Raw genomic sequence first — 25,416 nt, forward strand, 5'->3', positions numbered from 1 at the left:
CTCTGCAGCATGTGGGATCTTCCCAGACCAGGGCTTGAACCCGTGTCCCCTGCATTGGCAGGCAGATTCTTAACCACTGCGCCACCAGGGAAGCCCTGTTTTATCGCTTTTAATACTTATGCTATCTCATAAATAGTCCAAATTAAAATTTCACCAATTGTTCCTAAACCATCCTTCAGAGCATTTTCCCCTGGATCCAGAATCCAATTTAAGATCATATATTTCTTTAATCTGGAACAGTTTTTCAGCCTTTCCTTGACAGACACATTCTTAACATACCACACACATATACCAGATACACACAGGAATGATCTCCCATTCTTTCAATCTTGCTGTAGGAGACTCTTGTTACTGCCAGCTAGTGAACGGTAGGTGGCGTTAGACACAGCGCATAACCCTATATAACCAACCGTCTCACAGAAATCAGAGGTATGCATTATTACTGTCTGCATTTTACATGTAGGGAAACTGAAGCACAGAACAGTTAAAGTAAGCTGTCCAAAGTTGCACAGCTAGTAGAAGGCTATGTGCTGTGTATTTTTATTATATTAATAATACTTAACCTTTTATGTGTACAAAGATGTTTACAGGTTACAGGTGGGACATCAGGCAGTCCTATGGAGAAGGCAAGACAGATAGCATCATCATCACCATCTTCAACCTCATCTTATACATGACTGCCTTGACATGCAGAGAGGTTACTTTAGGCTGGCTTGTAAGTGAGGAGCAGGGTCCAGGACAGGAATTCCAAGGTGTCCCCTGCAATGTCCTATCAGGAAAGGCCAGCATGGTTCAAGATCCAGAGATACATCCCACTTCACAAGTGTTGGCCGCTCCAAATGGTCTTTGCTGGGTTGGAGAGAGAAAAATCCTGGCAGGCAGCAGTCCAGTAGCACGTAGAGGAGACCCCTCCCCAATTCACACCCCGACCATCGAGCTGGTCCAGTCTGGTGGTGCCCTAGGTGGAGGCCCCTCCGAGGGGCTGGCTGAACTCAGAGTCGTGTCCTGCAGAACTCAGCCTACTCCAGGCCAGGCAGCGGGGCAGCCCAGCTAAGGAGCACAGGGCACGTGTGAGAAGACAGTGCACTTGCAGGAGGTAGGGGGGAACTCCGTGGCTTTGGAGACATCATGCTCTGGGATTCTGATTTGGCAGCCTCTTAGGTTAACAATAATCATCCTGAAGGGCTCTTTGAAGATTAATGAGAAAATGCCAGTTAAGTGCCCAGCTCAGAGTAGGTGCCTAAAAATGTGAATGTCCCTCTGTTCCCTTCCCCATATGCCTCCTGACCTCATCATTTCTCTCTTTTTTTTTTTTATAGTCATCTCTAGATGAAACACATACGGATTATTCTTTGTTTGGTGGATTATTTCTAGCAAATGTTCCATTTCAGGTTGACTCCCCTGACACTCAGGATGTATCAGGACAAGTCAGGATGAACTCGAGTAAACACTAGCCACTTTTAATATTTAATAAAACCATCTATTATTAGAAAGGTAATTTGCTATTGCTTTGAGAAAGTAAATTCCAATGCACTTCAGACCTAGGGTTTAACGGCATTTTGCTTTTGCCGTTTAAGATTATTTATATACGTTTCCTCCATTAGCAGAGCTACGTGAAGGCCAATTATAATGCCTTTTATAAAATTCAAAACATGTTTTTCATGTATTATAATTATTTTCTCCTATATCATCTCACCTGCAAGTATATCTGTCAAGATACTTAAAAATTGGTTCACGCTCTTAAATGAACTTGCTGTGGCTTGATCTTGGTATCTATTACATGGACAGGATAGCTGCCATCATGGATGTGGCTTGAGCAGAGTCATCTAAATCTGACTCAACATAGCCCAGTAGTCAGCTGATTATTTGTTTCAAATATATAAATCCTTTTGCATACAGCTAATGGCAAAGAGTAGAGGCTTGCCTCAGCAAGGAACACACAAAGCCACCAGGCTGAGTTTGGTGTCAGGAATTCCTTTTAAGAAACAGACGGGGCACTTCCCTGGTGGCACAGAGGTTAAGAATCCACCTGCCAATGCAGGAGACACGGGTTCGAGCCCTGGTCCGGGAAGATCCCACATGCCGCGGAGCAACTAAGCCCGTGTGCTACAACTACTGAGCCTGCACTCTAGAGCCCGTGAGCCACAACTACTGAGCCCACTCGCCTAGAGCCTGTGCTCTGCAACAAGGGAAGCCACTGCAATGAGAAGCCTGCGCACCGCAACAAAGAGTAGCCCCTGCTCGCCGCAACTAGAGAAAGCCTGTGTGCAGCAACGAAGACCCAACACAGCCAAAAATAAATAATAAATAATTAATTTTTTTAAAAAAGAAAAAGAAACAGAGGGGAGTACACCTGAAACTAACACAACATTGTAAATCAACTATACTCCAATAAAATTTTTTTTAAAAAAAGGTTACACACAGCATGATTCTATCTGACCTCATCATTTCAACCCAGCAAGTATCAAGGCCATCACCGTGCCAGCATGAAAAATATAATAGTTGAAATAAGGAGCACATTATATACGTATATATATATATCTACACACATATATATATAATAGCTGAAATGAGAGCATAATAGATGGAATATAGCTAAAACATGAATTAGAAAATTGGAAGAGCAAATTAAAGAACTCTTTAAAAAACAGAAAATATAAAATAAAGCTACAAGATATGGATAAGAAAAGTATTAACACTCAGTTAACTAGAGTTCAGGGAGAAAAAGACACACACACAAATTGAGAGGAAGAACCATTTGAATAAATCGTGGAGATCAATCTCCCAGGATTGAAGGGAGGCCAGAGTGGCTGGACCAGCACAAGTAAAGAGAAAAGGGAGACAATCTTTGCAGGGTATTACAGGCCCTGTTGAAGAGTTGTCAGGTTGGTTGGTTTTGTTGTGTGTGGGGGAGGGGGACTTGCATTTTTTTATTACGTTATAATTGACGTATAATACAATCCACCCTTTGTTCTGGGGGCCAAACATGGCCAGGACATTATAAGAAAGAAAAATTACAGGACAAGATCTCTCATGAACACAGATACGAAAATCCCAAGATAATCCAATTATTTATTAAAATGATCATAACCATGAGGTCATTTTTTCCAGGGAAAATACAGGTTGATTTAAAATAAGAAAATCAATCAATATAGTTCACCAAATTAACAGAATAATGGAGGAAAACTACACGATCACTTCAATAGATAAGGAAAAAGCATTTAGTAAAATTTAATTTGGTATTTGATAAAGATACTCCAAAAACTAAGGAAAAAAAAAATCCCTAGAGCTAACATTACAATTCATAGTGAAATATATAGACTCTTTTCAGAAAATAGTAACAAAGTTTTTGAAAGTTGAGAAGATTAATTTGCAATAGTAGGAATTCCTTGAATATCATGAAATAAGTCTTGTGTCTGTAGCCAAATTTCTAAGAGTCTCCCTTCACTTAGTCTCAGACTCCAGTGTGAATCATTTTTTGTCTCCTGAAAGAAGACGGGTGATGGAGGCAGAGGGCTGCTCTAAGGCACCTGCCTCACAAAATGTAGTCTATACTGGAGGAATGGGAGGAGTGCTGATAGGAGGATGACCTTTCCCACGCCTCCCTAGAGATTTGTCTCCCTATGTAGAGGAAGATGTAGCTGCAACTTTTCTGAAATATTTCTGAGAGGTGTTTCTTGAACTTCTCGCCCATGAACGCATAGATAATAGGGTTCACACAGCAGTGGATGAAGGAAATGGTTTCTGTGACATGGGTGGCATAGATCAACCGCTGGCTCATGATGCATCCATCCAAGATGTGCATGCTGTGCAGGGAAGTAAGGAAGAGTATTACATTGAACGGGACCCAGAAGAGTAAAGAGACAACCACCACAATGAGAACGAGCTTGATGGCCTTGGTCTTGTTGTGGTTCTGGCAACTCTTCAGCTGGTGCAGGATGCTAATATAGCAGAACATAAGGATGGTGAATGGGATCAACAGGCCTAAGATATTCATTTCAAAGTGGATGAAGATCTTCCACTTCAGCGTCTCTTTCTTGTAATACAAGTAACACTGTAGAACACCATCTTCAGAGGCCTCTTGGTAAAATACTAGTAATGGGCTGGTGGCCACGAGGGCAATCAGCCACACTGCCAGACTCAGGGCTATGCCCATTCTGGTCGTCCTCACTTTCATGGCGTATACAGCACGGACAACTGCCAGGTACCTGTCCACGCTCATGAGGGTGATAAAGAACATGCTGCTAAAGAAGCCAATGTAATAAAAGCCAAAGACCACCTTGCACATTACAGCCCCAAACACCCACTGGTCCAGCTGATAGTGGGTCTGAAAGGGGAAGGAGAAGACAAAAAGCAAGTCAGACAGGGCCAGGTTCAAGAGGTATATATCTGTGATGCTCCTCAGCTTCTTGCAGGTGACAAGGACCAGGATGACCAGGCTGTTTCCCAGAAGACCAAATACAAACAGGAGGCAGTAAAAGATGGCAAGAAGCAACTTGCTATCTCTTTGGATAAGTTCCCCATCACAGGGGCTTGAGATGATATCAGGATAGTAGTAGTCAGTTATTGTCACATTGGGCTCAAGTGTATAATCCATCAAGGCAGGAAGACTTGGCCACAGAGGCACCTAAGAGAGATTCATTTAACAATATTTTTATTTAAAAGTATGGATTGAATTGTGCCTCCTGCCCCTTCCAAGTTCATGTGTTGAAGCCCTAAAGTCCTGTTATGGTCTAACTGTGTCCTTCCAAAATTTGTATGTTGAAACCCTACCCCCATTGTGATGGTATTAGGAGGTGGAGCCTTTGCAAAGTGATTGGATTAGGTGAGGTCATAAGGGTGGAGCCCTCATGAATGGGATGAGTGCCCTTATAAGAATCACAGGAGAGCTTGCTTCCTCTCTCTGCTCTAGGGTTTGTGAGGATACAATGGGAATTTGGTAGTTTGCAATCTGGAAGAGGGCTCTCACCAGAACCTGACTGTTCTGGTACCTTCCTCTTGGACTTCCCAGACTCTAGAACTGTGAGAAATAAATTTGTTGTTTGTCAGCCACCCAGTCTATGGTATTCTTTATAGGAGCCCAAACTGACCAAGACACTCCCAATGTCACTATATTTGGAGACAGGCCATTAAGGAGGTAATTTAGGTTAAATGAGATCATCAGATGGGGCCCTAATCCAATCGGACTGGTGTCCTTGTAAGATGAGGACAAAGTGTGAAGGCAGCCCAGGAGGCTCTCACCAGAAATCCAATTTGTCAGCACCTTGCTCTTGGACTTCTAGCCTCCAGAACTGTGAGAAAATAAATTCCTGTCATTTAAGCCACCCAGCCTGTGACATTTTGTGATGGCAGCTTAAACAGACTAATACAGGGGCTACATGCGACCTCTCTGCCTTTTCTACCCAAATTTTCAAATTTTCTGTAAACTTAAAACTTCTCTAAAAAGTAAAGCCTCTTAGCATTTTTTAAAAGCTAAAATCTGCCTGGGCTGACTAATACAGAGGGGTTGTGTGGGACAAGAAAAGCCAAAATTCATAAAGAAAACTTAAATACCTATTTTAAAATAGTTCTACCCCTCAGAATTAGCAACTGCTAGCATACTGCCATATTTGCTTTTGATTCTTTTCCTTTTCCTCCCTTCCTTCCTTCTGCAATAGAGATAAAGTGAAAGGAAGATTCAACATTTAAAACATGATCATTCTCTTATATTCAGGAAAGACGCATACGCCCTTTTTGGCCAACTGCAGCAATGGCAAAGTTCAGCCGCTTTTCATGTGCTTCAATGGCGACTCGAATCAACCTCTTGAAATCCCTTTCCTGCAATTCTGCCTTGTTTTCAAGCCCTTTTTGATGACTTTCCTCAAGACATTTTTTGACGATAGGTATCATTTACAACCCTGCAGGTTTGTGAGTTGCAGTACCCCTACCTCCATTTTTTAACTTGCTTTTGTAGGAGCTGGCCCCAAAACAGCAGGATTGCTGCAAGCCCTAATCTGATTCCGGGGGCAAGCTGAGCCTTTGGTCAACTCGTCTTCCTGATTGGAAATTAGAGTGACATGTGCCTGTCCAAACACCTAGGGCTTGTCTCTCATTGGTTCCCCCCATTCCCCTTCATCCTCCAGACAAATTCCAAACTGTTTGAAACAGGATGTTGAAGGTGCGCATTCCCCAAGTGGGGAGATTGTTAGGAAAGAGGCCCGTGGGGAGAACGCGAGCACCAAGAAATGAGGAGATGAGGCGACTTTTCCACACTCTTCCCAATCAGACGATGTACCATCCTCTGGGTGTCCCATGCATGTTTCAGCGGTAGGACGGTTCCCCTGCACCTGGAGTTTTAGGACCCATGGAATGGGGGGCAGGCAGTATTACTCTTAAGTGGCTACATTTGCTGACCCATCCTCACCAATTCTCTCAGCCCCACCAGTGTCCAGCCTTAGGTCTCATCCAGCTGTGGTTTTAGTGTGGTCAATCCCGGTTGCATCACACCCCCTGAATGTATTTTGTAAGTATTTATCTGTCTCTCACTGTGTTTGATTTTTTAAAAAAATTTTCTTTATAATGGGGTATAGCTGATTTTCAATGCTCTGTTTCTTGCTGCTGTACATCCACTTGGTTCACTTACAGAGAGACATTAATAAATTCGTTTTCAGAAAAACGAACAAACAAACAAAAACATGATCATTCTCCTCAAACTGATATTTACATTCAAGGCAATTTCAACCTAGACTTATTATTTTTCCAAGGCATTTGATTATTGAACATTCAGACATCCCTATCCACTATGCCACATTTCTATAATTTGAAATGCGAAGCAAGTTAGCCATTTTTAAAATACTAATTTCACTATGTACGCAAAATAGATTTTAAAACAGTTTCTGAAGTACGGAGGTGGGTCTCTTTTTTATGTGGCCAGCAACTTTCAAAACAACAGTCTCCCCTCCTACACCTTCCTCCCTACTTGTCTTTTACAGTTATTTTTCAAAACAATTTCCATTTCATGGTCCTTCTCTTCTGCTCTCTTAAGATCCTGGACTATGAGGAGGTCTTCAACTCATTTTCTTCCCCAGATCCTTCCTACTGATGCCCACTCCACAGTTCCCCCGTGCTCTTTTATCATTAAAATCTGTGGAAAGTATTAGCAAGCTCTACCATTTATCACAGTTGACCAGGAATTTTAGATGCATCACCTCATTTATTCCTCTTGAATCCCTATGAAGCAGGCACTAATATCTCCTTTCTATTCCTGGAGTTACGATTATACCGAATCTCAGCTTCTGTCCAGTGCTTGAAGTTACACAGAGGGTGAGAGATTAGAGTCAGGGCTCAAAAACCACATCTGTCTACTCCAATCCTTGTTCTTTTCCATATTTCTCTATTTCGTGTGTTAAAAAAAAAGAGTAAAAAGCCCCTATCTTTTAGAATCTAAACCACCTGACTTCCAAGTTCTAGATTAGTTTGTAGCAGAGTAAACTTGGACTTGTTTTTCAAACTGAGTTTCAGGTTCCCCTCCGTGGAAGGGGGCTAAGAACGCTTTTCAGGGTTTGGTGGGACGTGCCTGAGGTCATTTAAGTTAGCATCTAGTTAGGGGTGAAAGTTTGCTTGCCAGCTTTGTTCCTTGAGAATAATACCCACATGTCTTCCCGTTATCTCACAGATGCACTGTACGCAGCAAATGGACAGGTTCCTCCCCAGATGCCTGGTGACAGGAGGGATCTTTTCTTATCCACCTTCCCACTCTTGGAGGAGCTTTGACACCCTCCTAGCATCCTGCAGAGAAAAATGGCATGGCTTTCTTTCCTCCACCAGAGCCATGGACAGCTATTAAGACATATGCAGGGTTTATAAACTCTGGGGATATGCAAAGAAAAAAAAAAAGTCACCTCTTGTGCCAGATTTCTGAAATCATGGTCTTCCCTTTGCCTGCCCCCAGGGACATAAAACTGTCCCTGCTTCTTATATCCTTCTTCCCCAAGGATGCTTATTAATACATACCTTAATTAGAGCCTTCTTTCCAGAGGTTTTCAGTGTTGCTAATTCCCTTTTCTCAGAGTCTGCGCTGTCATGTGTGCTGCTCAGTCGAGAACAGCTTCTCTGCAGGTATGTTATCTGTGGTGAGTGGCAGAATAGGGGTGGGTCTACTATCGCACCCTGCAATGATTTAAAAAGTTTAAAAAAATGATCTCATATAGAGAACAAACTAGTGGTTACCAATGGGGAGAGGCAAGCGGGGAGGGGCAATGTAGGGGTAGGGAATTAAGAGGTATGAACGATTAGGTATAAAATAAGCTACAAGGATATCATGTACACATGGAGAATAGAGCCAATATTTTATAATAACTATAAATGGAGTCTAACTTTTAGAAATTGTGAATCACTATAGTGTACACCTGTGACATGTAATATTGTACATCAACTATACTTCAATTTTTCAAAAAAAATGCTTAAAAATCATATATAAGTGACAACACACACAAAAAAACAAAAAAACTAAAAATTAAAAAATAGATCTCACCAAAGAACACATACAGATGGCAAATTAGCATGTGATAAAACATTATTTCACTAGGGAATTGTAAGTTAAAGCAACAGTGAGTTACCACCACACACTTGTGATGTGGAAGAATGGCTAAAATCAAAACACCAAATGCTGGAGAGGGAGAAGATTAAGAGGAGCTCTCATTTATTGCTGATGGAAATGCAAACTGGTATAATCACTTTGGAAGACAGTTTGGTAATTTCTTATAAAGCTAGAATAGGCTTACCATATAATCCAGTAATCATGCTCCTGATTTTTACCCAAATGAGCTGAAAACATATCCACACAAAAACCTGAGCATGAATATTTATAGCATCTTTATTTATAATTGTCAAAAATTGGAATCGACCAAGATGCCCTTCAATAGATGAATGGATAAACAAACTGTGGTAATGTATACAATGGCATGTTACTCAGTGATTTTAAAAAACCAGCTATCAAGCCACAAATAGAAGTCTTAAGTGTATATTGTTAAGTGAAAGAAGCCTGTCTGAAAAGGCTACCTGCCATATGACTCCAACGATAGGACATTTTGGAAAAGGCAAAACGATTGAAACAGTAAATGATCAGTGGTTGCCTGGGGTTCAGGGGCAGGGGGCTGATTCTTCCAATACAAGAGCATGAGATATCGTTCCATTTCTTTGAATCATCTTCAATTTCCTTCATCAATGTTTTATAGTTTTCAGAGTATACGTCTTTCACCTTCTTGGTTAAAGTTTATTCCTAGGTGTTTTTTTAATGCAATTTTAAAAAAATTAATTTTATTTATTTATTTATTTTTGGCTGTGTTGGGTCTTCGTTTCTGTGCGAGGGCTTTCTCTAGTTGTGGCAAGCGGGGGCCACTCTTCATCGCGGTGTGCGGGCCTCTCACTATCGCGGCCTCTCTTGTTGCGGAGCACAGGCTCCAGATGCGCAGGCTCAGTAGTTGTGGTTCACGGGCCTAGTTGCTCCACGGCATGTGGAATCCTCCCAGACCAGGGCTCGAACCCCTGTCCCCTGCATTGGCAGGCAGATTCTCAACCACTGCGCCACCAGTGAAGCCCCTTAATGCAATTTTAAATGGTATTTTTAAAAACTTTCTCTTTCTGATATTTCATTTTTCGCGTGTAGAAACACAACAGATTCTTCCTTACGGTGGCGAGAAGAGGCGTTTCAGGAACAGAATTGTGAAGTGATGAACACAGGGTTTATTTCTGCTGGATGAGACCAGGCCAGTGGGATAAGTTCGGTCATCTGCATGGAAGAGAGTCTCTTGCCTCAATATCGAGAGGCAAGAACCTAACTGGGCCTGACAAAACCAGACCAACTTAGTTAACTTACACAAAGGTCTACAGCCACAAACACCTTTACTGTGGGGTTCAGGCTGTCCCAGGAAGGCAACAGAGAAAGGGGGCCCATCCATCTGGCTTTTGTGGTCCAACAGATAACAAGTGACAAACTCTCCCCACCTGCCAATCATAGGTGCTCATCACCCTCCAATGAGGAGCAGTAAGTGAGGAGAGAGGTGGAACCAGAGCTGTCCTTTCCACTAATGCTCCCCCTCCTGGAGGGATGTGGAAGTTCCTCGTGGAAACACAGGGCACGAGGTAAGAATTCTCACATGCAGATGACGCCCATCACTGTTACACTTCAACTTCTTTCTTTAGATGCAATTTAGACTGCTTATGTACTCCTGTACGCCTTGTTTCATGACCTCTACATCCAATCTCTTTTGTCTGCAATCTAGTCTCATAGAAATATCTGCTGGTGCCTGAGTTCATATCTAGGTAACTCCCCTCACCCACATCATTTACGTGCTGATGCAGTTTGGGGAAAACCTCAGATCTTTTATAAGAGTTTTGTATGTGATAAGCAAAGATCAATGGTTCACAGAAAATGAAACTCAGGGCCCACAGATACTGCCGATTCACATCACGAGGGCGGGAACTATGATACCTGTTTCACCTGAAGTTGTGGAAGGAGCCGTGGACCCTTCCCCAGCTCAGCCAAGCAGGCCTAAGGGACTTGGTGGGATTCTCCCAAAGCTGACTTCCAGGATGGGCTAGAATGACAGCATGGGACTTGGTGCAGGCATCCTTGCTTTATGCAGGGTAACTGAGTAGGGGCTGAGGGAAGTCAGGGGGAGTGGGCTGGCCTCCATCCTGCATGTTTCCTCAACTCCACAAAACTGGGTCACTTGGTAGAGGCCAAGTTTGACTGAGTGACGTGACTTGGGCAGAGGCAAGCCCAGTCAGCAGAGGTGATTCTGGGGCTCATTTATACACCAAGGAGTCTTTACTATGAGATTGCATTTAGGGTCCACCTGGATAATTCAGGATAATCTCTCTATCTTAAGATCCTTGACCTAATGACATCTGCAAAGACCCTTTTTCCAAATAAGGTTACTTTTACAAATTCCAGAGATTAGGACTTGACATCTTTGGGTGGCCTTTATTCAAACTACTATACCCTGGCTCTAAAGACACAGACTGTGACAGAGTTAAAGAGAAACCTTCGTTCCTCACCTTTGGGCACACAGCAGGGATCCCAGCATCCTAGAAGAAGGTACCAAACTACACAGCCAAGGTCATGTAAGGCCCCCAGAATCAATGGTCTCTCCAAGTCCACCTTCTCTTGCATGGAAACATTCACCGGGTTCTGGAAGGAATACCCTCAGGGATGGACATGCTTTTAAAAAAAACTTTTGACAGAGGTAAGAGAAAGAATTTAAATTCTCTAGGACACAGAAATGCTAGATTGGATCTACCAGGGAAGTCCCATGTAAGTCCAACTCTGTCATGTCCCTCCAAGAGTCCAGAAGACTTCCCTTCACCTCAGAATGAACAAGATTGATGAAGGAAACCCCGAAATCCTTACAAAGTGCTGTGCTGGGGACTGACTATAGTTGAAATGGGCTCACTGCACCACAGTCAGTGGGGACAGTAAGAGCCTGGGGTGTTGAAGCAGGACAGCTAGCTACTGCCGTTGTTAGGACAGAGTGTGGGGTGGGCAAGCTAATCACAGATTGGGACATAACACGTTGGGCCAATGTCTCTGGCTAAGCAGGTTAATCATGGGATTCCTGGGAACAAACTGACAGGCAGTTACAGATATCTTGCTTGATTTGTGCATCCAAGGAAATCGATCTGGCAAAGAGATCTAGCCTGAGCTTTATGTTAGAGATGCAATCATGCAGTCCCCAGATGTTCATCAGCACAGAGTCAGAACTCCTTTAAAGACAGGAAAGATGGGAGGACATCTTCCGAAATGTGAGTTATCTTCCTAGATATCTGACAACCTTGGTCAGCTGGTTCCCCTTGAGCCTCCTTTGCTATCAGAAGCAGCTCCACCTCCTCTGGCGGACTAGGCTAGCCTTCTCTCACTTTAAGATCTTACAATAACCTCCTCGGAGGCAGTTACCTCGCAAGAAGACATCAATTCTCCACTTGACAAATAATAGATCACAGCATCTTCTATCTCCTTTCCTCCAAAATGAAAAGAAAGAAAAGACTGTGTTTAAGTCAACTCTCAGTGTAAATGCATAAATTAGTACTATCACATATACTTGCCATAGAGCATTGGGCAGAAAGTGACCTCAGGTCATCAAACCTAACTCTTTCTTTATAAATGGGAATATTAAGCCCAGAAAGGAAGTAACTCCCCACAAAAACACGCAGTAAGTTGGTGGTTGAGCCAGAGACGGAACTCAGGTCTTCTGAAGCATAGCCTAGGGTTCTTTTCACATGCCACTGTATTTTTTAAATTCTCATGTGATAGTATTACAGAGTTGTGGATAAAACTAAGGGGAATCTTTTTGGGTTTTCTACATTTTCCAACTGTAAGTCCACCCATGATTTTCAGGGTACAAAAGCATTTGCTTAACAAAAAGTGGTAGACAGAAACCTGAGTTTAATAAAAGCATATGTGTTATTGATAATAAAGCCAGTTTATCAGAAACCTTTTTGCCATCTATGTAATTTAATTTCCCACATAGATTACCCACCCCCCCCCAAAAAAGCTACAATTTTTCTTACTGCTAAATATTTATTTCCTGTATAAGAGTGGTCAGGAACATTGCCTGCATACAATCAAAGGTACAACTGCAATATTGCTTTGAAGTGTTGAACATGGAGAAACATGTGTGGTTAATAGTATAATATTTGTACTTTTAGTTGCATTTTCAGGAAACTTATGCTATATTGTATGCATGAACTGATTAGACTTCTTAGCCTGTTACATGGTTCTTTATTCCCAGAATTTACCTTCTACTAACATTTTTTTTTTTCAACACTACAAACACTTACTGAGGACCTAGCATATTCCCAGCACTGCTCTAGTCATTAGAAGAGATAAAAAGGTGAAATTATATGATTCCCCCCTTTAGGGGTTTAGCAAACAATGGCACTTTCATCACAGGAGTCCCAGGAGGTAATGGCTCTCTGAAGAATGATGAATAATGAAAGGAAAAAGTCATTGTGAAAACTATGTAGAAATCCAGAAAAATCTTTATGATTAGAAAAGCAGATTAAGGTGGCATATATGCTACATTTGTCTGTGCCAAGACACAGATGGATGTGATCACATTCTAGAATGAAACAGGCAGAAATTAAAGCCAAATATTAGACTGTTCTTTATTTTGAAAGTTTTATTTAATAATGATATGTTGTTGGGACTTCCCTGGTGGTCCAGTGGTTAAGAATCCATCTTGCAATGCAGGGGATGCCGGTTCGATCCCTGGTCAGGGAACTAAGATCCCACATGCCGCGGGGCAAATAAGCCTGTGTGCCACAACTAAAGAGCCAGCGTGCCACAACTAAAGAGACCATGAGCTCTGGAGGCTGCGTGCCACAACTACAGAGCCCATGCACCCTGGAGCCCATGCACTCTGGCCGCAACTAGTAAGCCGCACGCTCTGGAGCCCGCACGCCACAACTAGAGAGAAGCCTGCACACTGCAACGAAAGACCCCATGTGCCGCAACTAAGACCCGATGCGGCCAATAAATAAATAAATAAATAAATAAATATTTAAAAAATGATACGTTGTCTTTTCAATAATAAGTTTTTAGGAAATAGAAAGTGGCTATCAGTGACAAATTTAAAGCAGATAAATTTCCATTTTGTAACTGATTAAGTTGTAGATTAATTTACTAATCCACACTTGGAATTCCCCCAATGATAAAAAGCATCTACATGACAAGAAGTCGTATACAAGGGAAGTCTAAGTTTATCATTATTAAGCATATGTTGGGTAGAAAAACAGTCTCCTCTACCCTCTTAGGCTCAGTAATTGAAGGTCTGTAAATTAAACTAACAAAAGACAGATTAAGAGAAGGCATAATTTTTATTAATGTTTAGGTGCATGGGTGTTCACAGGAAAGGAGTGAAACTCAAAGAAGTGGTTAGACTTGGGGGCTTATGTACCATTTTAACAAAGGAAAGGAGGTTTGGGCTTCAAAGGATGATAAATTGTCGTAAAGTGACAAGGAAATATATGAGAACTAATAGAAGACAAGAGCTACTTTAATAAGGTCTGTTTATGCAAACTAAACTTGGTGTCAACTTCTTATCTTTGATAATAAGAGGCACTTTTCTTTTTCTGGTACAGAGTGGGCACCTTTCTCAAAGGGAAACGTATGCCCTGCTTTTGGTATACGAGGGAAGGGCAGAGAACTCTTCCTGTATTGATTGATTCTCAGTTGCCTTTAACTGAAAATAATCCTTATACCAAAGTGGCATATTTTGGGGTGGCATATTCTGACTTCACTTAATAATATCTCCATTTTGTGAGTACCCCTCATGAGCCAGCCATAGCTTATATATCTCGCCCTTGGTGGGGTTATGGGAGTGCCCTGGGCTCCTCTTTTAAGCTTCAGGTTGAGACTGAGGTTGAGACTGCTCCAAGACTGAGCACTAGCCCTCAGGCAGTGGGCATTTCCATCGCTGGTGATACCTGTGCTCGGGCTGTGTTGTCTTAGGGTGGGCACCTTTGCATCTCTGTACCTACAGGTATTGTCTGTTTTATTGATTCCAAATTCTGTGGGAGGAACCTAGGGACCAGGATGTTTGGCAAAGACAGGATGCTTTGCAGCTCACAGGCATATGGAGAACTCTTACAGGGAAGCTAGGAGGACTTCCTCCCCTGCCCCAGGAAAAGTACTCCCAAGTTAAGGGTGAAAGTAGAGTGTTAAGATGCTACTCTTTTTCTCTCCTGATACCATTCATCCCTGTTCCCTGCATATAAGAGGAGTTTATGAAATAATGCATTATTCCTCTTCTTTTTTTTTTCCTTCATTAAAGCTTGGTTCAGAATATCCATTTTGGAACCAGGCTGGGGACACCTCTATTCTAGTTTCCTTGATGACCAAAGACACAGTAACATCAATATGATCTCTACCAACCTCTGTTTTCTTTTTAGCTACTCCCAGATCCCAAAAGGCCACACCAGCTCCTAAAAGAGATGCTGAACCAGTCACACTAGCATTTCACTTACACTAAATCCAATTCTCAGATCAACCCTGCAGGTATTTTAGCCAACTTTTCCAAGATCTGCATGGCTCCTAAGAGGCAGAACTGGTACCAATCCAGGTTATACTGTCCACTTGGACACCAGTGCCTCTTCTCTCACATCCATCAATCCTCATCAGAAATGGAGTAAGCTACCCAAAGCCATCAGGGCAGTCAGAATCAACTTCCTTCTCCTCTGGGTTGCCAGAAACCCTTGCTTCTCACTGTAGATCTTGTCCACATCCACCCTCATGTTCTTTGGACTGTCTTCCCCACCAGACTCAACTCACATCTTGCCCTTTTTTTTTTGGTCTCCACTCACTACTTCCAAGGCAGGCAGCAAGAGGTAGGTCTTAGAAAAGGCAGGATGAATTAAGACCCAACAGCTTAGAACAAAGAGGACATAAATGTCACCTTCTCTTCTGGTCAGTTTTTGTCAGGGTCACATCCCAGGGAATTTGTGGTACCTGAAGGCTTTGGAGTCACAAAGACCTGAGTGAAATCCCACTCAGTGATTTGCTTGAGTGTTTTATTTCACCTCTGTAGCCCTCATCATTTTCATCTGTACACGTCAGGTGATGATCCCTTTCTCAAAGGGTTAAGAAGATAAGCAATTTCCTCTGAAGACATCTAGCACCAAATACGTGTTAATAACTATACTTTATATTAACCACCTAGGTGATCCTTATCATTTTACCTTTGTGGTTTTCCATTTGCTAGGCATGGACGTAAATATTTTTTAGCTTATTATTTTGAAATAATATCCAGAAAAGAAAGGTTGCAAGAATACACAAAGAATTGCTATATTCTTCTCCAAGATTCACCAAGTGTTAACATTTCGACACACTTGCTCTTTCTCTCTCTATATATGTGATATATACATATTTTTTTTCTAAATCAGTTGAAAATTTTGGCATCATGTTCCTTCATCCCTAAACCCTTCAGTGTGAATTTCTTAAAAACAAGGACATTCTCTTACGTCACCGTGGTACTGTTATCAAGAAATTTAACGTTAACACAGTACTACTCTCTAAGAAGTCTATTTTACAATCTCACCAATGGTCACAGTAATGACCTTTATAGTACTTTTTCATCCCCTGGTTCAGGATCCAACCCAGGGTCATGCAAGGATTGTACTGTCAAGTCCTTTTACTCTCCTTTGATTGGAAACGGCCTCTGCCTCTCTGTTTTTTAAGACATTGACATTTTTAAAAGAATACAGACCAGTTATTTTTCAGAATGTCCCTCAATTTGGATTTGTCTGATGTTTCCTTGTGATTAGGTCCAGGTTAAACATTTTTGGCAGGAACACCACAGAAATGATGAGTCCTTCTCAGGGGACACATGATGTCCATTAGTCCAGCGTTGGTGATATCAACCTTGTTCACTTCATTCAAATGTCCGCCAGTAGTAAAGTTGCTATTTTTCCCTTTACTTAACAAGCCATTTGTGAGAGATTCTTTGAGATCATGTAGATATCCCATTTCCCATCAAACTCCCAGGGGTGCTGTTCTGGAAGCTTTTGCAGAATAAGTTCTCTCAAAGATGAAACATTGAAAAAGGTCTGTACTGCCTGGGTTCAAGAGGCATGAATTCTCATTTTCACAAATTTCCTGTGTGGCAGCCTTGTGGTTAGTGACTCAGGGAGGGGTGGGCAAGTTGGAGCCTTGTGGTCCAGGAGCTCTCCATCCTGCACCAACACCAGAGAGAGGGTGGGGACAGGGCGCCAGGAGAGGAGCCTCCAGCAACAAAGTGGAGGCGTGCTAGAGACATCCCACGCCTACACAGTAGAGTGGGCCTCAGGTTCATGAACACAGAGGCTTTCTTCCTCTGCCCCTACAATCATGCTCTCCATCCATTCCTTGTGAGTGTGTGAGACTCATCTTATCTGGGGGCTTTAGCAGACATGCACACATTACTGAAGATTCCCGGGAGGATTACTGTAGGAGCCATGCTTCATTCCTCTGCCTGGGGAATGCCTGAGCTAAGCCCTTGTCATGTGAACAAGGAGGAAATCAAATGTGCAGTTTTGCAAATCGGGGAGTCAAAGATTGTTAGAGATGGAGGGTGTCAAGAGTTTACCTTAGCATTCATAACCTTTCAGGGAACTAGGATCATTATCAAATAAAAAATATAGGCCAACCTCACCAATGAAGACAGAGGTAAAAACCCTACACAAAATAATACCACACGGAATCAAGCAATGTACAAACAGTTTGTACATCTTGACCAAGTTGGATTTATCCCAGTAATGAAAGGTTCCTTTTTCATTAGAAAAAAAATTGTAAGTGTAATTCACCACATTAATAGATTAATGGAAAAAATCTGATGATCAAATGGTCATCTCAGTAGATGCAGGAAAATCGATAAAATTCAGCATGTATATGGAGCAAGTGAAACTCTCCAACTCTGCTGGTGGGAGTGAAAACCATTGCAACCACTTTTGAAAATGGTGTGGCATTTTTCTACTAAAGTGAAACATGCACATATTCGATGGTTTATCAATTCTACTCTGAAGTATATATTCAACATAAATGTATATATTTCACTAAAGACATGTATTAGAATATTCATGGCAGCACTGTTCATAATAGACTACTGGAAACTACCCGAATGCCCATCAATCGTAGGATAAATAGATTCCAGCATATTCACACAATAGAATACACTAAAGCAACGAGAATTGATGATCTACAATTGTATAAAATAGTATAGGTGAATCCACTAACATAATGTTGCACAAAAGAAGCCAGACACAAAGGCAGCATACTATGACTTCACTTATATAAGGGACTAAAAAACAGGTAAAACTAATCTATGGTATCAGAAGATTGGTTACCTTGGTGGGTTGAGTGATAAGATGGAAAGGTGTGACTTGGGAGCTGGTGATACGCTATTTCTTGATCTGGGTGCTGGTCACACAGAGGGTTCCGTTTGTAGAAATACATGCATTTATGATATAGGCATCTTCTACATGTATATTATACTTCATTTTTTAAAATTGGAATATAATTGCTTTACAATTTTGTGTTGGTTTCTGCTGTACAATGAAGTGAATCAGCTATATGTATACATGTATTCCCTCCCTCTTGGACCTCCCTCCCACCCCACCCCCCATCCCATCCCTCTAGATCATCACAGAGCACCGAGCTGAGCTTCCTGTGCTTTATAGCAGGTTCCCAATAGCTATTTATTTTACACATGGTAGTGCATATATGTCAATCCTAATCTCCCAATTCGTCCCAGCCTCCCCTTCCCCTGCTGTGTCCACATATCCATTCTCTACATCTGAGTCTATATTCCTGCCCTGGAAATAGGTTCATTTGTACCAGTTTTCTAGATTCCACATATATGCATTAGTATACAATGTTTGTTTTTCTCTTTCTGACTTACTTCACTCTGTATGACAGACTCTAGGTCCATCCACATCTCTACAAATGACCCAATTTCGTTCCTTTTTATGGCTGAGTAATATTCCATTGTATATATGTACCACAACTTCTTTATCCATTATTTGTTGATGGATGCTTAGGTTGTTTCCACATCCTGGCTATTGTAAATAGTGTTGCAATGAACAATGGGATACGTGTGGCCTTTTAAATTATGGTTTTCTCAGGGTGTATGCCCAGTAGTGGGATTGCTGGGTCATATGGTAGTTCTATTTTTAGCTTTTTAAGGAACCTCCACACTGTTCTCCACAGAGGCTGTATCAATTTACATTTTCACCAACAGTGCAAGAGGGTTCCCTTTTCTCCACACCCTCTCCAGCATTTATTGCTTGTAGATTTTTTGATGATGGCCATTCTGACCGGTGTGAGGTGATACCTCATTATAGTTTTGATTTGCATTTCTCTAATAATTAGTGATGTTGAGCATCTTTTCATGTGCCTCTTGGCCATCTGTATGTCATCTTTGGAGAAATGTCTATTTAGGTCTTCTGCCTATTTTTCGATTGGGTTGTTTTTTTTTTTTTAATATTTATTTATTTATTTATGGCTGTCTTGGGTCTTCGTTTCTGTGCGAGGGCTTTCTCTAGTTGTGGCAAGTGGGGACCACTCTTCATCGCAGTGCACGGGCCTCTCACCATCGCGGCCTCTCTTGTTGCGGAGCACAGGCTCCAGACGCGCAGGCTCAGCAATTGTGGCTCACGGGCCCAGCTGCTCCGTGGCATGTGGGATCTTCCCAGACCAGGGCTCGAACCCGTGTCCCCTGCATTGGCAGGCAGATTCTCAACCACTGCGCCACCAGGGAAGCCCCTGTTTGTTTTTTTGATATTGAGCTGCATGAACTGTTTCTATATTTTGGAGATTAATCCTTTGTCCGTTGATTTGTTTGCAAATATTTTCTCCCATTCTGGGGATTGTCTTTTTGTCTTGTTTATGGTTCCCTTTACTGTGCAAAAGCTTTTAAGTTTCATTAGGTCCCATTTGTTTACTTTTGCTTTTATTTTCATTACTCTAGGAGGTGGGTCAGAAAAGATCTTGCTGTGATTTATGTCAAAGAGAGTTTTTGCTATGTTGTCCTCTAAGAGTTTTATAGGGTCCAGTCTTACATTTAGGTCTTTAATCCATTTGAGTTTATTTTTGTGTATGGTGTTAGTGACCACAGGTGCATGGGTTCATCTCTGGGCTTTCTATACTGTTCCATTGATCTATATTTCTGTTTTTGGGCCAGTACCATACTGCCTTGATTACTGTAGCTTTGCAGTATAGTTTGAAGTCGGGAAGCCTGATTGCTCCAGCTCGTTTTTCTTTCTCAAGATTGCTTTGGCTATTCAGCGTCTTCTGTGTTTCCATACAAATTTTAAGATTTTTTGTTTTAGCTCTGTGAAAAATGCCATTGGTAATTTGATAGGGATTGCATTGTATCTGTAGATTGCTTTGGGTAGTATAGTTATTTTCACAAGATTGATTCTTCCAATCCAAGAACATGGTATATTTCTCCATCTGTTTGTGTCATCTTTCATTTATTTCATCAGTGTCTTATAGTTTTCTGAGTACAGGTCTTTTGCCTCCTTATGTAGGTTAATTCCGAGGTATATTATTCTTTTTGTTGCAGTGGTGAACGGGATTGTTTCCTTAATTTCTCTTTCTGATCTTTTGTTGTTAGTGTATAGGAATGCAAGAGATTTCTGTGCATTAATTTTGTATCCTGCAACTTTACCAAATTCATTGATTAGCTCTGGTAGTTTTCGGGTGGCTTCTTTAGGATTATCTATGTATAGTATCATGTCATCTACAAACAGTGACAGTTTTACTTCTTCTTTTCCAATTTGGATTCATTTTATTTCTTTTTCTTCTCTGATTGTCATTGCTAGGACTTCCATAACTATGTTGAATAAGAGTGGTGAGAGTGAACACCTTTGTCTTGTTCCTGATCTTAGTGGAAATGCTTTTAGTTTTTCACCATTGAGAATGATGTTTGCTGTGGGTCTGTTGTACACGGTCTTTATTATGTTGAGGTAGGTTCCCTCTATGCCCATTTTCTGCAGAGTTTTTAACATAAATGGGTGATGAATTTTGTCAAAAGCTTTTCTGCATCTATTGAGATGATCATATGGTTTTTATTCTTTGATTTGTTAAAATCATTTATCACATTGATTGATTTGCATATATTGAAGAATCCTTGCATTCCTGGGACAACTCCCACTTGATCATGGTGTATGATCCTTTTAATGTGTTGTTGCATTCTGTTTGCTAGTATTTTGTTGAGGATTTTTGCACCTATGTTCATCAGTGATATTGGTCTGTAATTTTCTTTTTTTGTGCTATCTTTGTCTAGTTTTGGTATCAGGGTGATGGTGACCTCGTAGAATGAGCTTGGGAGTGTTCCTTCCTATGCAATTTTTTGGAAGTTTGAGAAGGATGGGTGTTAGCTCTTCTCTAAATGTTTGATAGAATTCGCCTGTGAAGCCATCTGGTCTTAGATTCTTGTTTGTTGAAAGATTTTTAATTACAGTTTCCATTTCATTACTTGCGACTGGCCTGTTTATATTTCCTAATTCTTCCTGGTTCAGTCTTGGAAGGTTGTACATTTCTAAGAATTTGTCCATTTCTTCCAGGTTGTCCATTTTATTGGCATAGAGTTGCTGGTAGTAGTCTCTTATGATCCTTTATATTTCTGCTGTGTCAGTTGTAATTTCTCCTTTTTCACTTCTAATTTTATTGACTTGCATCCTCTCCCTTTTTTTCTAGATGAATCTGGCTAAAGGTCTATCAGTGTTGTTTATCTTCTCAAATAACCAACTTTTAGTTTTATTGATCTTTGCTACTGTTTCTTCATTTCTATTTCATTTATTTCTGCTCTGATCTCCATGATTTCTTTCCTTCTACTAACTTTGGGTTTTTTTGTTGTTGTTCTTCTTCTTCTTTCTCTAGTTGCTTTAGCTGTAAGGTTAGATTGTTTACGAGATTTTTCTTGTTTCTTGAGGTGGGACTGAATTGCATTAAACCTCCCCCTTAGAACTGCTTCTGCTGTGTCCCATAGGTTTTGGGTCATCATGTTTTCGTTGTCATTTCTTTCTATGCATTTTTAAATTTCCTCTTTGGTTCCTTCAGTGATCTCTTGGTCATTTAGCAGCACACTGTTTAGCCTCCACATGTTCGTGTTTTTTACACTTTTTTTTCCCTGTAATTGATTTCTAATCTCATAGCATTGTGGTCAGAAAAGATGCTTGATATGATTTCAGTTTTCTTAAATTTACCAAGGCTTGATTTGTGACCCAAGATGTGATCTATCATGGAGAATGTTCCATGTGCACTTGAGAAGAAAGTGTATTCTGCCACTTTTGAGTGGAATGTCCTATAAATATCAATTAAATCTATTGGTCTATTGTGTTATTTAAAGTTTGTGTTTCTTTATTTATTTTCTGTCTGGATGATCAGTCCATTGGTGTAAATGGGGTGTTAAAGTCTCCCACTATTATTGTGTTACTGTCAATTTCCCCTTCTATAGCTATTTGCATTTACCTTATATATTGAGGTGCTCCTATGTTGGGTGCATAAATATTTATAATTGTTATATCTTCTTCTTGGATTGATCTCTTGATCATTATGTAGTGTCCTTCCTTGTCTCTTGTAACAGTCATTATTTTAAAGTCTATTTTATCTGATATGAGTATTGCTACTCCAGCTTTCTTTTGATTTCCATTTGCATGGAATATCTTTTCACATCCCCTCAGTTTCAGTCTGTATGTGTCCCTGGGTCTGAAGTGGGTCTCTTGTAGACAGCATATAAACGGGTCTTGTTTTTGTATTCATTCAGCCAGTCTATGTCTTTTGGTTGGAGCATTTAATCCATTCACGTTTAAGGTAATTATCGATATGTATGTTCCTATGACCATTTTCTTAATTGTTTTGGGTTTGTTTTTATAGGTCCTTTTCTTCTCTTGTGTTTCCTGCTTAGAGAAGTTCCTTTAGCATTTGTTGTAGAGCTGGTTTGGTGGTGCTGAATTCTCTTGGCTTTTGCTTGTCTGTAAAGCTTTTGATTTCTCCATCGAATCTGAATGAGATCCTTGCTGGTTAGAGTAATCTTCGTTGTAGGTTTTCCATTTCATTACTTTAAATATATCCTGCCACTCCCTTCTGGCCTGCAGAGTTTCTGCTGAAAAATCTGCTGATAACCTTATGGGGATTCCCTTGTATGTTATTTGTCGCTTTTTCCTTGCTGTTTTTTTAATTTTTTAATTTTTTTAATTTTTTTAAAGAAAGTTGTTTTTTGGGGTTTTTTTTTGTTTTTTTGTTTTTTTTAATTTTAATTTATTTATGGCTGTGTTGGGTCTTCGTTTCTGTGCGAGGGCTTTCTCTAGTTGTGGCAAGCGGGGGCCACTCTTCATCGCGGTGCGTGGGCCTTTCACCATCGCGGCCTCTCTTGTTGCAGAGCACAGGCTCCAGACGCGCAGGCTCAGCAATTGTGGCTCACGGGCCGAGCCGCTCCGCGGCATGTGGGATCCTCCCAGACCAGGGCTCGAACCCATGTCCCCTGCATTGGCAGGCAGACTCTCAACCACTGCGCCACCAGGGAAGCCCTCCTTGCTGTTTTTAATATTTTTTCTTTGAATTTAATTTTTGATAGTCTGATTAATATGTGTCTCAGCGTGTTTCTCCTTTGGTTTATCCTGTATGGGACTCTCTGTGCTTCCTGGACTTGATTGACTACTTCCTTTCCCATGTTAGGGAAGTTTTCGACTATAATCTCTTCAAATATTTTCTCAGACCCTCTCTCTTTCTCTTCTTCTCCTGGGACCCCTATAATTCGAATGTTGGTGCGTTTAATTTGTCCCAGAGGTCTCTGAAACTGTCCTCAATTCTTTTCATTCTTTTTTCTTTATTCTGCTCCTCGGCAGTTATTTCCACCATTCTAACTTCCAGCTCACTTATTCATTCTTCTGCCTCAGTTATTGTGCTATTGATTCCTCTGAACCTCTGAGGTTCTCTGCCCGTCCCTGTTGATCCCCTCATGGGGAGTGGGCCTCTCCAGGTGTGGGAACCCCTCCCCTCTCCCAGCTTCCCTTCAGGAGCACAGGTCCCATTCCGCCTCCACTTCTCCTCTCTCCTCACTCCCCCCACGTCCTACCGGGTCGCTCTGGGGTTTCCCCTGTCCCCTTGGGTGTCAAGGTCCCCCACCAGTCTGTTAGGTGCCCTAGTTGTGAGGAGATGCAAACTCTCTGTCCTCCTACTCTGCCATCTTGACTCTCCTTCTACACTTTATATTTAAGAGAAAAAAATCAACATCTCTTCATGAAAAATAATTCTTAAAGATGGGAGTTCTTTAACCTGAACAAAACAAAAACAAATCAAATATCATCATCAATGAGGACATGTCAAAACAGATCCCTCTGAAATTAGGAATAAGAAAAATATGCCTTCTCCATCATCACTTCTACATGGTACCAGAGATACCCACCTGTATAATAAGTTAAAGACAAAAAATAAATGGCATAAGGACTAGGAAAGAAGAAAAAAAGATATCATTTACAGAGGATGTAAGGGGAAAACCCAAACAACTCTACAAATTTCTTTAGGAAATCCAAAAGAATCTACAAAGTATTAAAGTTAGCAAGAGAATTTAATAAGATTGCTGAATGAAAAGTTGATAACACACAGTTCCACTGCATTTCTATGTTTCAGCAACAAACATATATAAAATGTAGTTTTTTATAAAATGATTTCTTTTACTATAGCATCAATAAATATGAAGTGTTGATACATAAATCTCACAAAGTGAACAATAACCTTTATAGAAAAAATTATAAAACTTTATTAAAATACATAAAAAATTTCTAAAGAGTTATAGAGAAATTTCTTGTTCATGTTTTACAAGACTAAATATCAAGAGATGTGAGTTCTCTCCCAAATTGATTTAAGGATTCCATATAATTATAAAAAACCTCACAATATTTTTTGTGATTGACAAACTAGTCCTAAAAATTATTTAGAAATACAAATGCCTATAAACAGCCAAGAAACTGCCAAAAAAGAACAACATGGGGTCCCACCATGTCAGATATTAGTAATTATTATAAAGCTTTGGTAATTAGATCACATAGTTTTACACTGAAAATGACAGGCAGATCAAAGGAACCAAAGATAGAACCCAGAAATAAACCCACTCATAGTTGGAATTTGTGTTATATCCAAGTTGGCATTGCGAGCTCAGTGAGAAGAGGAAAATTTTTTTCAAGAAATGCTGAGTCAATTGATTATCCATATGAAAAAAATACTTAGCCTCCTACCTCATACATTACAAAAGAAAATATTTCCAGGTGGATTAAAGATGTAAACATGAGAGGAAAAACTATAAAACCTTTGATGTTCTGTTTCTTGATTCAGATGGTGAGTATATTGGTGTTCATTTTATTGTTATTTTTTAAACTGTATATTTGTATTTTCATGTTGGACTATTTAATGTATCTTATAAAAAATTAAAAGTCAACAACAAATAAACAGAAACAAAAAAGAGGGAATTGGACTGGATAATATTTATGGATTTCTTCGGCTCTCATTCATTCATACGAGAAACATTTTGGGAGTACTGGGCTAGGTCTTGGGGGTTCCAAGAAGCACAAGAAACAAGCTGGCCCATACCAGTCACTATGCAGTCCCAGGGCCCACTGAGGCCTCACACCCCTCTGGCACTAGCCAGTTCTCAGTTTCAGTGTGTCAATCCAAGCCTCTACTTTGGGTAAAACACAGCCCATTCACCACTATCAACAAACAAACAAACAAACAAGGATTTCCCTGGAGGTCCAGTGGTTAAGACTCTGTGCTTCCACTGCAGGGGTACGGGTTCAATCTCTGGTTGGGGAACTAAGATCCCACATGCTGCGTGGCATGGACAAAACAAACAAACAAAAACCAAAGACCAAAAAAACACAAAAAGCTATCCATTCCCACCA

At 40.8% G+C, this 25,416-nt stretch overlaps 1 protein-coding gene across 3 annotated transcripts in view; it reads right to left on the bottom strand.

The window, feature by feature from the left end:
* Window positions 1-3,384: 3,384 nt before the first annotated feature.
* The window catches only part of CCR8 (C-C motif chemokine receptor 8), a 52,357-nt gene continuing 30,325 nt past the window's right edge, over window positions 3,385-25,416 (bottom strand). The window contains exons 3-4 of one of the 3 annotated variants that reach the window (XM_059937605.1): window positions 7,993-8,106; window positions 3,385-4,627 (exon numbers count right to left, since the gene is read on the bottom strand). In XM_059937605.1, the coding sequence (XP_059793588.1) occupies window positions 3,536-4,627; window positions 7,993-8,106 (1,206 nt within the window). In that variant the 3' untranslated portion in view covers window positions 3,385-3,535. Of the gene's footprint in view, window positions 4,628-7,632; window positions 7,751-7,992; window positions 8,149-25,416 lie in introns of those variants that run through there. The other 2 variants (XM_059937604.1, XM_059937606.1) reach the window with 2 other exon arrangements.

Source organism: Balaenoptera ricei, chromosome 11 (assembly GCF_028023285.1).
Source record: "Balaenoptera ricei isolate mBalRic1 chromosome 11, mBalRic1.hap2, whole genome shotgun sequence".
NCBI classification, from domain to species: domain Eukaryota; kingdom Metazoa; phylum Chordata; class Mammalia; order Artiodactyla; family Balaenopteridae; genus Balaenoptera; species Balaenoptera ricei.